Source organism: Peromyscus eremicus, chromosome 2 (assembly GCF_949786415.1).
Source record: "Peromyscus eremicus chromosome 2, PerEre_H2_v1, whole genome shotgun sequence".
Classification (NCBI taxonomy): domain Eukaryota; kingdom Metazoa; phylum Chordata; class Mammalia; order Rodentia; family Cricetidae; genus Peromyscus; species Peromyscus eremicus.
The window spans coordinates 66,075,692-66,092,175 of NC_081417.1; the positions used below are offsets into that span (position 1 = coordinate 66,075,692).

Below are 16,484 nucleotides of genomic sequence, written 5' to 3' on the forward strand. Positions count from 1 at the left end.
CTCCTAAAAAATCGCAACTCTGCATTTAAAAAATATAAATATCTTTTAGTTCTACCACCCCAAGACACATTCTTACGGATATTTTTATTTGTAGACAGGATATTGATATCACTTTGTAGCCCAGGCTAGCCTTGAGCTCACAGCAGTCCTCCTGCCTCAGCTCCTTGAGTGCTAGGATTCTAGTAAGACTCCGATGCTGGGTTGCATAACATTTAACCTTTCGAGTCACTCGAGTAGCAGAGGGTGTGCTAGGCTAGAGAGACTGAAAAGTCACAGTGGTGACAAGTTCGTGGTTTTAGACAGTTGGGAGGGAAATAGAAATGGTGGAGAAGTACTTGTCTTAGCTGTAGGGAGTCCCCATCAGGGCCTAGGGGAAGGGCAGTAACGTCCCCTGGCTGCTCTAGACGGGATGCTCTCTAAATGTTGGACCTGACTGGCAGTTACTAGCCACTGACCTAGGTGCTAAGGATAAAATAGAAAACAGGACACACACACACACACACACACACACACACACACACACACACACATCTTTGCCACCATGGAAGTTCCTGTCCAATGAGGAAACTCCTCGTTTGGACAGACAGTACTAGGCCTGCACTAGTTAAGATGGCCATCCAGGAAGGGAGTAAACAGAAGGACTCCGTGTGGGGTGGCAGGTGAAGAAAGGGACTCAGAGGGAGGCTGCTGTTAAGTGAGAACCTAACATTGAGTGATGGAGACCAAAGGAACAGCTCATACCAAATCAGAGACCAGGAAATACTGTTTTCAGGAAATTTAAGAAGACAGTGGCTCAAGAGGAGGCTGAAGAACTGAGCAGAAATCAGCTAGCTTCAGAGAGTCACATCACCAGTGGCAGTGGTGTGTCCCTGCTCTGAGGTCGCCAGGTCCTGGCCTCTGACTGGCCTGCAGTTCTTGCAGCAGGGACTGTTGAACAGTCAGGGGATTGGACTGAGACCTGCTGAGACCGGGGTGGAGAGCTGAGAGGGCAGGCTTTTGAGCCGGAGCAGACACACCCACAGCCTCCAGACCTGCTGGAGGACAGCTCTGGAACCACCAAGAGAAGGAGTCCTGTTCAGTGGCACACCCGGCCTTAGTTACAGAAGGTGATATGTTGTGATTGGCAACACAGTATTACTGAATGTAAGATGCCATGTGTAGTTGGAAATGCCTGATGACATTATTAACAGCTCCCATGCATTTCTGTTGGGTATCTTTTTCTAACCCATGAAATCACTGACTATTAGTTAGCACTGCAAGACCTCTGACCTGGAAGCATTCCTACAATCTGTACAGCGTCTGAGAAAGCAGAGGCAGCAACAATTTCCTCATCATATGTGGCACAGCAAGGTTTGTGCTCTGTGTACAGAAATCTGTGTTAACGTAATTGTAGAATTCATTGCTGGATAGAATAAAATTCCCTTCAGCCCATGCAAAATGGGTTGCCTTTAAAAAAAGCCTGTTCATAAACAAATGTGGACCCCTTGGGAAGTGGAACATGAACAGTGTGAATACCGTCACTGCCCACTCTTACCGTGTCAGACACAACCCATATATATATATATTGCCAGCAGAAGCAGTAGTGAAGGGAAATGAACGGCTTGGCAGTGTCCACCATAACCTTTAGAAATGCAATTTGGTTTCCAGTTTTTCATCACTAAAGGAAGTCCTGGTGAGCACATTGGTACAACTTCTAAGTCTCAGCAGACCTTTGGCTAGATGAAAGATGAACTGGTACATGGCAGAGTGAACAGAGAAGATGGGCAATGGTGTGCCATCTGTGTCTATCCATGAGCTACGCACAGGCCTGAAGGATGCAGAACAGGTTAGATCACAATTGAGTTGGAATGTGATTTAAAGCCTCAACACAAAATTGCTACTCCATGGAAACAGAACTGTGCCCATACTGATGCGTTGGAAAGTATCTTGACTTAATTGAATACTACATTCTTACAGAATCGTAGAGAAAATTCTAATTCCATAGAGACGACAGTAAACACTCTCTGAGGCCTCTGCTGCGCATTTAGGGTGTTGTTTCTTAGCTGTATAACTTCTGGCCTACACACCACCCTCTGAAGCCCTGATCTGTTCAGTGAGGTAACGGATTCTACATGTCATAGGGTTGTTGCGAGAATTAAATGAGATAAATTACAGAAAGCAGCTGTTAGCAGAGCATCAGAAACCGCAGCTCAGCCTTACGGCAGACAAAGCCATTGCTGAACCAAGTCCTACGGAGGAAGTTACTTCAGTGAAAGCAGGAGATGGTACTAAGTGGAGAAGGTTCCAGATGAGGAAGCAGGGACCGCAACTCTAATATGAACATTGGTGCCACCTTGAAAAGGATTCCTCTCCTTTCCTCAACCCTGCCACAGGTAATGAGAGCAAGAGAAAAGCCCAGTGCACAGTGAGAGTCCCAGCTCCTAGTCAGAAGCATTCCAGAAAGTTCTATAGATGTATGTGGAAGACTCCATTATCTTCTAAATGTGTGAGCAAGTGGCTTGAGTTTGGGCCAAGACTCCACGGAGTTTGTCCTTGCTGAAATGGTGCCAGTGTGTATCTAGAGAGATCGGTGAGAAGCATCAGGTAGACAAGCAAGCGAGAGAGTTGACAGCGGCGGCGGAGGCTCTGTCTCTCCAGCCACCTTCAGGGTTGTGGAGAAAGGTTCTCTGGACAGATGGCTTGTGGATGGCCAGAGGTTTCAGCAGCAGAGAACGGACATCACCTGAGTTCCTGTGGGACATGCCGCCAGCCATGCTGCTTCAACAGATCCGCTGGGAAGACCCACTCCTTTCAGCACCTGGCTGTGGTGGTTAGCGTGGGTGCTGCTTCAGAGATGTGTGGGCTGTCCGGCGTGGGCTGCACTGTGCTGGGTCAGCTGCTCTCTGGCTCTCCTTGAACACAGTACCTCCCTCCCCTCACAGCACCACCTGCTTCACATTGTCTGTCGTCATTGCGGCTCAGTGACACCACTGGCTCTTTCCTCGTCTCAGCTCAGACTTCTGTCCAGCTTCACCTTTAGCACAGAGAGGCTGTCTGTTAGGGAATCAGTTGACCAGGCTTCCTGTGAAGTGAGCATAGGGGGCAGGCTTGTGACCAGTGACAGATTGTCATTGTCGAGGAAAGGCACTTAAGGGTCTTTCCTATGCTACCAAGGTCAGACTTAATTTTTTAAACTGGTTTCTTTTTGTTAGTGTTGATTCATTTTGAGCCCATAACCATTGCTGAATGTTTGGAGGGCTAGAAAGTAGATGATAGATGAATAAAGGCATTTATTACACCATTTGGAGTTTCAACTGAATGATAGCCATATAAGATAAAGTTTGGAACATTGCATGAAGCATCAGCGTGAAACTGCTACTCCATGGCAACAGAGCTGCACCCATATAGATGGTGTGGGAAGTCTCAGTTTAATTGGCTGTTACTAGATTCTTCTAGAACCCTAAAGAAAATTCTAATTCCATAGAAACAGTAAACTTAACCTCAGAGGCCTCTACTGTGCTCTTGGCAGGTGAGCTTCTAAAGACTAGGTTCCCAGGTCAAACCAGAAGGAAAGAAGACTCTCCTGCTTCAGGAGGAAGCAGTCAGGGTGCAGAGGATGAGTCCTCATCTGTATGAACACACAGCTGTCCAAGAAAGTTGATGGTTTGTCTTTGGACCTACACCCACCAAACCTGATGTGTCTCCTGGAAGCTTACAGAAACCTGGCGAGCTGTGATTTCAGATGAGGCAGAAATGAAGCTGAGTAGAATGAACTTGTTAGCATAGCAGACTTAAGGCGTATTTGACATAGAATCTTCTGGGTCACCACAGAAGGTGGCTTATCTCTGTGGTATAGAGTGTCAATGTCTTTACATCATTGGTCTCTCCTGTAGGGAGGTTGAGGGGCATCTTATGTGGAGGTACAGGCCATGACAGGTCCCATCACTAGCCTGATGAAGGGTGAACATCCAGAGTCAAAGCTACAAGACAAAAAGGTGACGAAAGTACTGTTCAGATGCTGAGTCTTTGCCCACGGTGCAGGAGGGGAGCTTTTGATTCCTTCCCAGAGATGTGCCTGAATCGGGTGGGCCAGAGGAACCAGAAGTTGTAAAAGTCCTCTCCTGGGAAATTTATTAGAAGTGGCTTCCCAGCTGTCACGTGCAGGAAATTGTAAAAAGACATGTTTCTGTGTTGGGAGCTGAGATAGGAACCCATGTGTAAATTCTAAGCCCTGTGACATGGGCCAGAGTAAAAGAAAGAGAAGATGTCACACACCCAGTATAACCATAGTTCCTTAGCTTTAGGGAGACTTGGAGGGTAGGGGGAGAGAACTAGCTCTCCTTCGTAAGCCCATTGCCAGAGAATTAGAGATGCCATGCTTTATGGGAGACCGCAGTCAGAGGAGAGTGCCGGGAAAAGCAAGTTTCCATCTGTAGGACATTTGAAAACAAATGAGCTAAAAATTATGTTTTAATTTTTTAAGTCTAAATAATGTCTTTCATGTATGTTCCCCTTTGAACTGAGAAACCCTTAAGCCAGTGGTTCTTAGCCTGTAGATCTCAACCCCTTTGGGGGTCAAAGACCCATCCACAGGGGTCACCTAAGAACCACCTGAAAACACAGATATTTACATTACAATATATACAGTAGCAGAATTACAGTTATGAAGTAGCAATGAACTGATTTTATGACTGGGGTCACCACAACCTGAGGAACTGAATGAAAGGGTCGCAGCGTTAGGAAGGTTGAGAACCATTGCCTTAAGCCATTCTCCAAAGGTTGGTTAATGAAGTATTGGTCCAAGCATGTTTTCCATGTCACCAAACTTAGCAGGGAATATATTTGCCTGAAATGTTGAATGCTGTCTGATTAACGGTAGCTAGGTCGGGGTGTTCCTAAAGTTAGGTCAACAGGCCAGACAGTTGAAGAAGAGGTGAGTTCAGGCCTTCAACTTCCTTTTGAAATAAGGAAGCAGTCTACAGCCATGGCTCCCTGAACACACCCAGGCTTGTCTGAAATAAGGAAGAAGAACCCACTACAGTTTCACTGGAGCTTACACTAAAGAAAGTCATGGAACGGGGAGTGGTCACTTTAGACAAAAGCACAGACTGCCGAAGGAGCCGTCTACTAGTCCAGGTCATTTCCTGACTGTTGCCTGGACTTTGGGTCCATTTTTGCTATTCATTTTGTATGCCGACTGGCAAAGTTTGATGCTACAGACAAGTACACTGTTCTGGATGACTTTCAAGATTATTCTGGAATTAGTGCACACCCATAGTCTTAGCACTTGAGAAGCAGAGGTAGGGTCAGGAGTTCAAGGTCATCAGATGGATAACAAGTTTCATGCCAGTCTGGGCTACATGAAACTATCTGAAAACCACAGATTATTTTTGAATAAAAACTAGAGAAAATAGGATTGTGCTTTTGCCTTAGACCAACTTCTACTAAGTAGATAAGTTGTCCATAACTTCTGTCAAAAACGGGTTCCTGCTTCGAAGAGCTTACTCCACTGGCTGTGTGCAAAGACTGTGCACAGACCATTGCTGGAGTTACTGTAGGTCATCACTTCTCATCATACTTAACACACAGGAAGAAGTAGAGGCTTGGCATGGGAGCAGGTGGGGGACGGGGACCAAGTAAATGTTGAAGTGTCCTATATTTTCAGGTAACTTCCTTGGAAATAAAAGCATCATAAAACTGAAAACTGTCCTTTTAGGGGTTGTATGGGGACACATGCAGTTGTAGACTGAGGCTTATGTCCTCTTCTCTGCTGAACTAGCTGGCCCACCATGCACTTGAGAGAAGGGATTGAGGAGAGGTTGGTGGGTGAAGGCTAAAGAGAGTTTGTAGGCGACCATCAGCCTCCTCTGCCTTTGGATGTGGAAGACTGCCATGTCTCGAATTACACCAGCTGGAATCGTATACACGTGAAGCACTCACAGCATTGTTTTTTTCTTTTTTCATTTGTCCAGGAAGTATATTTTCCAATCTTCCCTGGATGCTCAGCATACATTCTGATAGGTTATGCAGCATGCTAAGGCACAGCACAGACTGACATTTTAAAACTGCAGATTTAAAGCCAGGCATGATGGTGCTTGTGATCCTTGCTTCTTCAGAGGTTGAGGCAGGAAGATGACACATCCCAGGCCAGCTCAGGCTGCATAGCAGAGCCTGTCTCAGAGTAGAGAAGGGTTGAGAATGCTATTTAATGCTAAAAGGCTTGCGCTAATTCATTCCCCAGCACTGGAAAGACAATTAGAGAAAAACAAGAATTCAGATGTAAGAAGTGGATGAGCCACGGAGCAGCTTAACAGCAGGTACACAAATGGTGGCAGGGGACCACACAGGAAACGCCTGCAGCGGGTACATATGCAGTGCATCACTTCTTGGGCTTTTCAAAGTCTGGGAGTTTTCTTGAGTCCTTGAAATTTAATCACACATTGGCAGGAGAATAGGGAAGAAAACCCAAGGCTTTATACTTAGGTCAGTGTTCCCCACTTCCTTTGCATCATGAAGAATATGTAATCAGACAAAAGGAATCTTGGGGGTTTTGCTTGTTTTGTTTTTTGAGATACAATCTCCTATAGCCCAGGCTGGCAGCATAAACTTAGTATGTAGCTGAAGATAACTTTGAACTCTTCCTACCTGCACCACCAAAATGCTTAGATTAGAAATGAATGCCCCAATGCCTAGCTCCAAAAGGAATCTTTTAATGTCATATTGACCATGTCTTGATTTATTAAAGGTCTTCTCTGGCAGTGTCTTTGTACATACGCATCTATGATCTGTCTTCCTAAACTGTGTGTAAAAAGTGAGGTAAATGAACTCATGTTCTTCATCAGTAAGCTGGCCAGTCAGCAGAAGTGTTCTGTAATCCCAACTCTTAAGAAATGGAGGATCAGAGGGCCTGGCGTGTATGGTGACTCAGCCTATAATCCTAGCACTAGGAAGGCAGAGGCAGGTAGATCTCTGTGAGTTTGAGGCCAACCTGGTCTACATAGTTCCAGGACAACTGGAGCTATGTAGAGAGACCCTGTCTCCAAAGAGAAGGGGGTAAGGGGTGGATGGAGGGAGGAAGGGAGGAAAAATCAAGAGTTTAAAGCCAGTTTATGCTATCTAATGAGTTCAAGGCCAGCCTGGGTTGCAAGTAGCCCCATCTAAAAGCAAAATGCAAGAAGCAAACAACAACAGTAACACAGGAAGCAATCCGTTGTCTTAGGTGGTTTCCTATAAACTTAACACCCTCGTAGATTCTTCTAAGGATTTAAATTGTAGTTGAGAAATAGCCAGATGCAACTGATAACAGGGATCATTCCAGAAGGCCATGAATCTGAAGTCAGGGTAAGGTGAGGAATCTGGTTTTATGAAAGGCTAAGTAGTGTGTGTCTAGGCTTTGGAGGCTCAGAAATGCTGCAGCGCTGCATGACTGGCACCTGGCCTGTTGTGACTTTGCCGTTACAGCGTGAAGCAGCCGTAGGTTACATAAGCCGGGGAGGCTTCATGAACACTGAATCTCATAAGGACATTCACACATGAAATGATTCTTCTGATTTGTCAGCCATTTAAACTCTAAAAGCCAATCTTAGCTCACGAGTTGGGAACTTCACTGGGCAGGAGGCTGGCAGTTGCCAACCCTGGTCTGTCAGTGGAAGGGCTTAGAATTGGAGGTCATCAGTTCCTGGGGCGTGCCTCTTCAGGCCTGTAAAGTCAGAGGCTGGATGACACCTGATGGTCTTTTCCCTGCTAGCTCCTCAGGACGGCAATGCTTTCAGTTCCCTTTCTGCTGTGGTGAGTGCTCAGACTACCTTATCTCTGGGGCATCTTTACTAAGAACCCACACGGGAAGGCAGCACTCCTGCTGTGCTGAGATGGTCCTTGGTTCCTCCCATGGTGTATTCCTGACATAACATCATCTCACCCTGGATTGAGTGGTTTTTGCAAGCTTGGCTCTGAGTTTGGCAGAGAAACACAACCAGGGCAGAAGCCTCATGATCCCCTGTGGAGGTTTAAGTCTTAACTGTCTGCTGAGTGAAATGATGCCTTTCCTTTCCCTGGTTGTTTCTGAACTGTGGCTCATGTCATTTGTTAGGTGATGCATTCAAAAGAACATTGACATCTTTTTTGCATCATGAAATTGAAACAGTGCTTTTCTCAAAAATAAAATATATTACTGTGTTTTCAGGTTTCTCTTAGCCACTGAAATATCTGTCATTTGCTTTCTTTAAAATTTTCAGGTGGAAAAACCTTGTGGTGGTGGTCAAGATTTACTTCTTTATCCTGCCAAGAGAGAGCAGCCCTTGAGACGTGAACAGGACCCTGAGAAGGAGCTCCCGTCCCCACCGCCTGCTCCCAAGCAGGAGGTGCCATCGAAAGGGAGCCCAGCAGTGATGCCAGATGTCAAGCAGAAGGTGGCAGAGCTGCTGGTGAAGTACTCAAGTGGCCTTTGGGCAAGTGCACTCCCCAAAGCATTTGAGGACACGTACAAAGTCAAATTCCCGGAGGATGCCTTAAAAAATCTTGCCTCCCTCTCTGACGTGTGCACCATAAGCTACATTTCTGGAAATGCTCAGAAGGCAATTCTCTATGCGAAACTCCCACTGCCCGCTGACGAGATCTTAAAGGATGAAGGGCAGGCGCAAGGAGATTTTGACATCAAGTCCATGATTGAACAAGAGTATTTGCAGATAGAAAAAAACATGGTTGAAAATGCTGATGACTTGGTGGAGGACGTCACCGTGCCGCCTCTGGTGATTCCTACCGAGGCCTCCCCGTCTGTGTTGGTGGTGGAGCTGAGCAACACCAACGACGTGGTTATCAGGCAAGTTGGCATTCCTGGCCATTAGGGTGCTCGTGCGGTGTTGTCTCTTGACCGTTCTTTGCATGGATGCTGTTTGCATGGATGCCATCCTTAGGGTTGTAGTGAAGTGCAGTAATGTACTAATATGTATTAAGTAGGACTCATAGTTCTTAAAATTGGAATGATGATATAAACTTAGAAAAATCATGTCATAAACACAATGGCAACTGTATCAAAAACATGACATTTCTTGTTGTAAGCAGCAAGCCCCCTTCAGACCAGGTTATGCCATCGATCTAGGACTGTGCAGCAGTCCTAAAAAGTCAGGGTAGCTAACTTCACCATGTGTCTCAGATGATCCCCCTGACCTAGAGGTGCCCTGCTGACTTGAGTAGCCGGCCGTCACCTAACTAATGATATAGCTAGAATTGAAAACATCAGCTTAACTCTGAATTCTTGTATTAGATTTTTAGGAAAACTATGACACACACAGAAAATGTAGAAAGATTGCAATTTGCTACTTCCTGCCGTGGGAATCTGTATCAGTGAAGTCTTGGATCACCATCAGTGTTGACCTAGGGCTGGGAGGAGGGGGAGAACATGGAAGCCAAACAGAACTCAGTCCCCCCACTCCAAACAGCCCTCTGGTTTGGACTGCCCAGGACCCATAGCTGAGCTAGGAAAGCCCAGAGAACGCCCAAATCCAAGTCTTTCCAGAAGAAAGAGCTTGACAGCATTAAAGCTCCAGGACCGAAGGCCGAGGCTGAGGAGACAACCAGACCTGGCTAGTCTCCTGGCTCCGCCACCAGGAAGGGTCTTCAGAGGACTGTGGTTTATACGGGGTATTGGATGCAGGTGAAGCTTTGTACTGGTGGCAGCTGAGGTTGATCTGTACTCCGTTCTCTGTCCCCTCCCTCAGGTAATTTGGAGACAGTGTACGAACCGGTGCTTGCTCCTGCCCACTCTCACCCAGTTGTAGCACCCTCCCTTGTTCTCACCCACAAGTGCAGCCATCCTTCTCTACTGGCTGTTCCTGAGAGCCCTGCCAGGCGTTTGTACTGAGCAGACTCCATCACCACCTCAGTTCAGGCCCTCAAGTAGGCACTCTTACCAGGTCCCAGGCTCCCAGGAGACTAGAGCCCAGTGGAGGACTACATTCAACCTCTCCTTAACATTTGCTGCACTCAGTAAATGTAAGTGATGGAGTCTGACAAAGTTTTTCACAGTTCAGGGACAAAGAGTGCATGTAGAGTTTCATCTTAAAAATAGCCATTGTCTCCAGAGATGTATTCTTTGCATTTTGTGTAAAACTGCTTTCTAGCCTTCACCCTTGTCTCTAGTAACAGGAAGGTTGGCTGGGCCATCTTCTGTCCTGCTGATAGTTACGAAGACCACATGGAGCAGTTTCTTAGAGTTTCCTCAAATCACCTGAGGCCCTGGGTAAAAACTGGAGCAATACAAGAAACAGGGTTCTTGTGGCTCCCTCACCTCCTTGACTGGGTGACTGGGGGCTCGTGCAGCTGACAGGCTTCATCGTGTGGCTGAGATGTTCTAATTTTATGAGCCAGACCTGCTTTTCCAGATCTAGCATCCTGGAATGAGGCCCTTAAGGAAGGCAAGAAAACAGCCTGTTCACAGCAGACAAGATAGAAATGTGTTTTGAAAACACACTGGATCAAAGGACTGCATGTCAGCAGTAGAAATGTTTAGAAAAGACTGGGGTGTGTTTGAAAAGAATACTTCTCATGGTAGACATTTTAGAGGCAGCCAGCCAGAGCATGTCATCTCTGAGATATTAGCTCAACATTTTGTTGTAATTTGCTCAAATTTTTAAAGTTTTTTTGGGGCATTGTATTGCAGTGTTTGTCTGTCTTGCAGGGCTAGAGATGAAGCCCAGGGCCTGGCACAGGCTAGGGAATTGCTCTGCCACATGCACCCCTCAGCCTCATTTTGTTCTTTTTTGGTAGTTTCCCTGACTTTGAAAGCTTGAGAATTCTGAGGTGCAGCCTCGGCCAGGGTCAAACTATCTGCCGGATTGTTTTTTTCAGTAGTCCATACAGATCTCAGCAGCCTCAATCAATCTCTGGAGGGCTCATCTGGCCTCCTGTGGTGTCTCCATGTACCTTCCCTCCTCCCTCCCTGGGTCCTCCTGTGCCTGCTTTTCATGCCCCCCCCCCCCATTCTCAGACTGCCACGTTGGGCAGGTGATCTCCAGAGTCCTGTCTTCCTGCACTTAGAGTAATCTTCCCTAAGCACAGTTCCTCCCCATGCTGGTGTGAGCAGCTGTGAAACTGGATGGAGGGATGGCTGTAGGGGAGGCAGGAGCACTAAATGCCTAATGGGTCTCATCAATCCAGGTATGTAGGCAAAGACTACTCAGCCGCTCAGGAACTGATGGAGGATGAGATGAAGGAGTATTACAGTAAGAACTCCAAAGTCACACCAATCCAGAGCGTGCACGTGGGGCAGCTGCTGGCGGTCAACGCAGAGGAGGATGCCTGGTTACGCGCACAGATCATCTCTACGGACGAGAACAAGATAAAGGCAAGCTCTGTTTTGACTAGCATGAGGTAGATACGTTACCGGCTTTCAGGTAGGATTGTTGGCTTTTCATTGTCCTGTGTGACTTCACCAGAAATTCAAAGATGGTGTCTGTAGAAGCTCTCCCCATCAGCTTTTATGTCAGTGTTAGTCATGATATCTCTAAAGTCACAGAGCAAATCTAACGTCCTCTGGGAGGGGGCAGGACTCAGATCTAATCAGAAGGGCATTTCCCTGCGCTCAGCACTGAGGAGCTCTGGGAGCAGCTTCAAGCAGGCTTTTCCCGAGGAAGCAGCCCCCACAGAGAGCTGCTCTTCTTTCTCTTAGTGTCTTAGCCTGAGCTGGACTGCTCCCAGGGTCACCCTCAATCCTCTTGTGTCCTTGTCCTGTCCCATCACCAGGCTCCAGGACTTCTGGAAGCTAGGAGGAGTGTGCAGGCATGAATACTCAGGTGACAGTGAGATCTGTGTCCACTTGATGGTGCCAGAGAACCAGAAATGGAAGCGCTGGGTGCCTGCTCACTGGTGGCTATCCCCAGCTGAAATGCTTGCTCTGCTCTCCTAGCAAAGACCACAGGGTGAGGTGGATGAGTCATGGGCCTATCCAGGGACAAGTGTTTTGTGAATTGTGGTTGCCATATAAATAAATATATGTTACCAGCTGGACCTGGTGGTGCAGGTCTGTAATCCAGCTACTTGGGAGGCAGAGGCAGGAGAGAACAATTTCAAGGCCAGCCTGGGCAACAGCTTTGTGAGAACCTATCTCAGTTACAGGATGTAACTCAGTGATAAAGTACCTGCCCGGGATGCATTAGGCCTCGAGTTCAGTCTCCAGTACCACAGAACAAACAAAACACCACCACCACTACCACCACAGCAAAGATACAGTGTGGTGATCAATAAAGAAGGCAGCTGCAGACAAACCCTGGGAGACTTTGGAGCCCTCCAGAGTAGTCTGTTGGTGGGCTAACAATATGGCCTGACTTTCGCTGGAGTCTGGATCTCTCACACACTACATCCTGTCTTCAGGGTGTATACTATGGGTTCAGGAAGAACAAATCCAAGTTGCAGTTATAGATTGCTGTTAATGAAAATGAAAGCTGCCTGAGAATCTCGAGGCCTGTGAGAGGAAGAAATGAAGTGTGGGAAGGTGGACTTGTGCATCTAAGTGGCCAACAGCTGACCCTTTGGACTCCGCCAGCAACCTGGGTCCAGCATCGTTTCCTAAGAGGGAGGCTTTGCCACAGCAGCCAGGCACACTTGCCACGTGCTCTGGAGTTGGAGGGCTCCTTGATCCTTTCCTTCCTCACACTCTGCTGTGGAGGAATTTATCTTCATTTCCTGCTAGCACATGTACCTCATTTTCTGCTGAAGACACAGGGACCTGCCTCTGTTGACAAGTATTTTCCAGCCAACTCTCTGCCTGCCCTTTGTTGTTAGCTTTGTATTTTATATTTAATAACTATCACGTGCTTTCATTAAGGGAGCGTAGTAGGTTTTCAACAGTGTCAGATTCTTAGTTATTCTAAACCCATGATGGTAAAACTTAGTTTCTAGTTACTAAGGAAAAAAAAAAAGCTTTCATAGCTTGGGAGGCAGAGACAGGCAGATCTCCAGCCTGGCCTATTTAAATGAGTCCCAGGCAAGGCAGGCTACATAGTGAGACCTTGTCTTAGAAAATAGAGGGGGAGACTTGGTGGTTTTTAGGACTTTTCAGCAGAGGTGTGTGTGCTGTAGAAGTCATCTCTGTGCTAGTGTCGTGTGTTCCAGTCACACTTGTGTAGCTGTAATGAAGTATCCTGACAAGAGACAACTCAGGAGAAAGGGTTTATTTGGGCTGCAGTCCTGCACTGCAAGAGAACTAAGGCAGGAACAGAGCAGTTAGTCCGTCTGAGGCAAGAACAGGGAGAATGAATGCATGCACGCTTGGTGCTCAGCAGATTCCTCTGCTTTTATACAGTCCAGGGCATGGTGCTGCCCACTTAGAGCCTAGGTTTTCCTGTGTCATTTGAGGCAGTTGAGATAGTCCCCACAGACATTCTACAGGCTACCCTGATGTAGACCCCCCGAGACACTTCCCAGGTGATTCCAGGTTATATAAAAGTGACAAGAATGTCTAGTGCCAGCTTTATCTCAGATCCAGGCCTTTGCTAAGGTGCATGAAGACATAATCTAGCTTTGTGCATTGGAAGAAAACACTGGGTTTTTTTTTTTTTAAAGTAGAGTTCTGTATTGTCCAGCCTGACGTCACTGTTGCCCCCAACAGAAACATGTCAGCCCCTAGTAGCACAGTGGCCGAGAGCAGACTGTCGCAGTGCTGCTTTGGGATTCTAGCATGTGGCCAGTTCACAGGACTGATGGCTCCTCTGGAAACATCTACTGCCCCTCAGAATGGAGAGGACGTGTGGTGGGAGGACAAGCATTGGATGAAGATGGGGAGAAGCAGCAGCACTGGTGGCCTAGGTGAGGCCTCCGAGTCTGGTCTTGCTCTTCCTGGTGACTAAGGGGCGAGGTAGCAGACCAAGGCCTGGAACCTGGGACCCTGAGGCCCAGCCTGCTGTCGTCTTCTGGGTGCGTCAGGGAGCCTTTCCTTTGGCTTTGAGGAGACAGCTGAGGTACTTGGTGGTTATGAAATAAAGTGAATCCACTTAAATGTGTTCCAGTTTTTAATGAGGATAAAGACTGAGCACAGACATGACCGCCTTTGCTTTGTACTTAGGTGTGCTATGTGGACTATGGCTTTTGTGAAAATGTCGAGAAGAGCAAAGCTTACAGACTGAACCCACGCTTCTGCTCTCTGTCCTTCCAAGCTACCAAGTGCAAGCTAGCAGGTAAGTGGGCTTCTTAGAAAAACTCTTGTTACCAGTCCAGCTGTTCAACTTGCAAATGCTCGCTGTGTAGCCCAGACAGGCCTCGAACCCCTCCCTCCTCACCTCCTCAGTGCTGGGTTACAGGGTGGCCTACCACACCCAGCTCATAACTGTAATGTTTTTCTTGAAAGGTTCAGTGAATGAATTCATATGTAAGGTGTTCTGTCTAAGATGTAGTAATGATGAAAATGTGACAATGTTTTTGTTATACTTACTATATAGAACATAGCTCATTGTATTTTATTATAAAAAGTTCATCTAGCCAATTGAAAGGGTTTATGTTTGTCTTGTTTGGTCTTAGTAAAAGCCCATACAACCCTATATCATAGGACTCACTCCTGTTGCTTCAGGTATTAGGAGGAACTCTCAGGTCTCCCCTGGAGACGGACTGTGGAGATGCACTCCGCTAGCAAACCTTGTGCACCCAGGCTGAGTGTGACTGTGGGTTGTGTGCTGGTTCTTGCACCTTTCCTCTTTACAGAAGCATAGACTGTACACGTGTGGGTGACAGGAGGAATGAGGTATGGAAGGCACAGTGAGATTAAGGGTATTAGGCACTGTACCAAGGAGGCTTGCACTTCTAAAGGCAGAATTCTTTTTCTAAATTCTCGCTTTCTCTCTGTCTCTGTCTCTCTGTGTATGTACGTGCACACACACACACACACACACACATGCACACACACACACACACATGCACACACACACACACACACACACACACACACACACATACTGTATATATTCACGTATACAGGTTCCTGTGGAGACCAGAGGCATCAGCCCCTATGTACTTGGAGTTACCAGCAGTTGTGAGCCTCCCAGTACAGGTGGAAGGGTGAGGAGCTCTGCTAACCGCTCAGCCACCTCTCCAGTCCTCAGATCATAGTTCTTACAGGAAAAGGAGCCCCTACAGAAATACCCCTTAAATACCTCACACATGTGACGTCAGCATTTCAGAGTCTAAGACCACGAAATGGAGGCTGGCCCAGGCTACATAGTCAGTTCTAGGCCAGTGTGGACTTACAGAGTGAGACCCTGTCTCAAAACAGAATAAAGGGGTTGGGCAGTGTCCCCATCAGCAAGGATGAGACCTTATGTCTCTGAAGGGCCTGAATCTGAGATAAGCCCAGTGAGCTTTTAAGAGCCAATCAAAAATTGTGAAATTGGTTCTAGTTTTGAAAGGATGCATCACAAGTGCAGAACAAAAGTCCAGATGCTGAGTCAAAGGTATGAGAATAATTCCAACACTGAGTCTTGAGAACGGGTAGAGCAGGAGGAATCTGCCTTGTAACTCACATTCAAAGAGAAACAGAAAAAGACGTCTCTAGTCTGACTGCAGGAAATGGCATGCTTGTTTTAGTTCAGTAGACGAACTTAGAGTTGCCATCTACATGTTATGTTGAATTCCAGTTCTGGATGCAACATCAGTTTGTTTTGATAAATCAGAGGTTCTGTGGTATCCTCAGTCGGTGATGAGTCAGGAGGAAAAGGGGGAGGGAGGGAGGATTTCAATTTCCAATAATAGGTATTAATTTTATAAGAAAAGTAGGTATACAAGTTGAATTGAACAAAACATATGTAAGGTTCTTGATCATGTTAGTCTCTTGTTTTACGCACACATTTGCACATGTCTTGAAGGCTGCTCCTTCTGTGGTTAAGGTCTGGCTGGTCATCAGTCTCCTTATGTTAAGAATACCTGCTCTGATGCGTCTCTTAAAGAGGTGTTCACCTCGTGCCCTTTATCTCCAGCTGTATAAGGTAAAGAAGATTGTGAAATGAAGCTTCCATTTCAAAGTGCACCATTAATGGGTGGTCAAATAGACATGAAGTTGTCTATCCACGATGCTTCTGTCTAAGTAGAAATGAAAGCAGTTGCTGTTTTCCAGGGTTGGAGATTCTGAATGATGATCCTGACCTTGTGAAGGTGGTCGAATCATTAACATGTGGGAAGATCTTTGCTGTGGAGATACTGGACAAGTCAGATATCCCCTTAGTGGTTCTGTATGACACCTCAGGAGAAGATGATATCAACATCAATGCCACCTGCCTGAAGGCCATATGTGACAAATCTCTAGAAGTTCATCTCCAGGTACCACTGTGGTCACTGTTTAGAGTGAAGTATGGGGGTGGGGTGGGGGTCCTCTGCAAACATTGCGGCCATCTTACCTTTTGAGGAGTTCCATCCGAGCATGCACGTACTATAGAACAAGAGCAGCAAAGCCTGCTGCAGGAGCATGTGTCTGTAATCCCAGCTCTTGGGAACAAAGGCAGGGTGATGTCGTCCATCCAGCAAGAGCC

General features: G+C 46.7%; 1 protein-coding gene across 2 annotated transcripts in view; it reads left to right on the forward strand.

Moving 5' to 3' along the window:
- The window catches only part of Tdrd7 (tudor domain containing 7), a 65,109-nt gene that overhangs the window by 26,149 nt on the left and 22,476 nt on the right, over window positions 1-16,484 (forward strand). For both annotated transcript variants that reach the window (XM_059254289.1, XM_059254290.1), the window contains exons 7-10: window positions 8,214-8,797; window positions 11,134-11,320; window positions 14,036-14,147; window positions 16,073-16,275. In XM_059254289.1, the coding sequence (XP_059110272.1) occupies window positions 8,214-8,797; window positions 11,134-11,320; window positions 14,036-14,147; window positions 16,073-16,275 (1,086 nt within the window). The remainder of the gene's footprint in view (window positions 1-8,213; window positions 8,798-11,133; window positions 11,321-14,035; window positions 14,148-16,072; window positions 16,276-16,484) is intronic.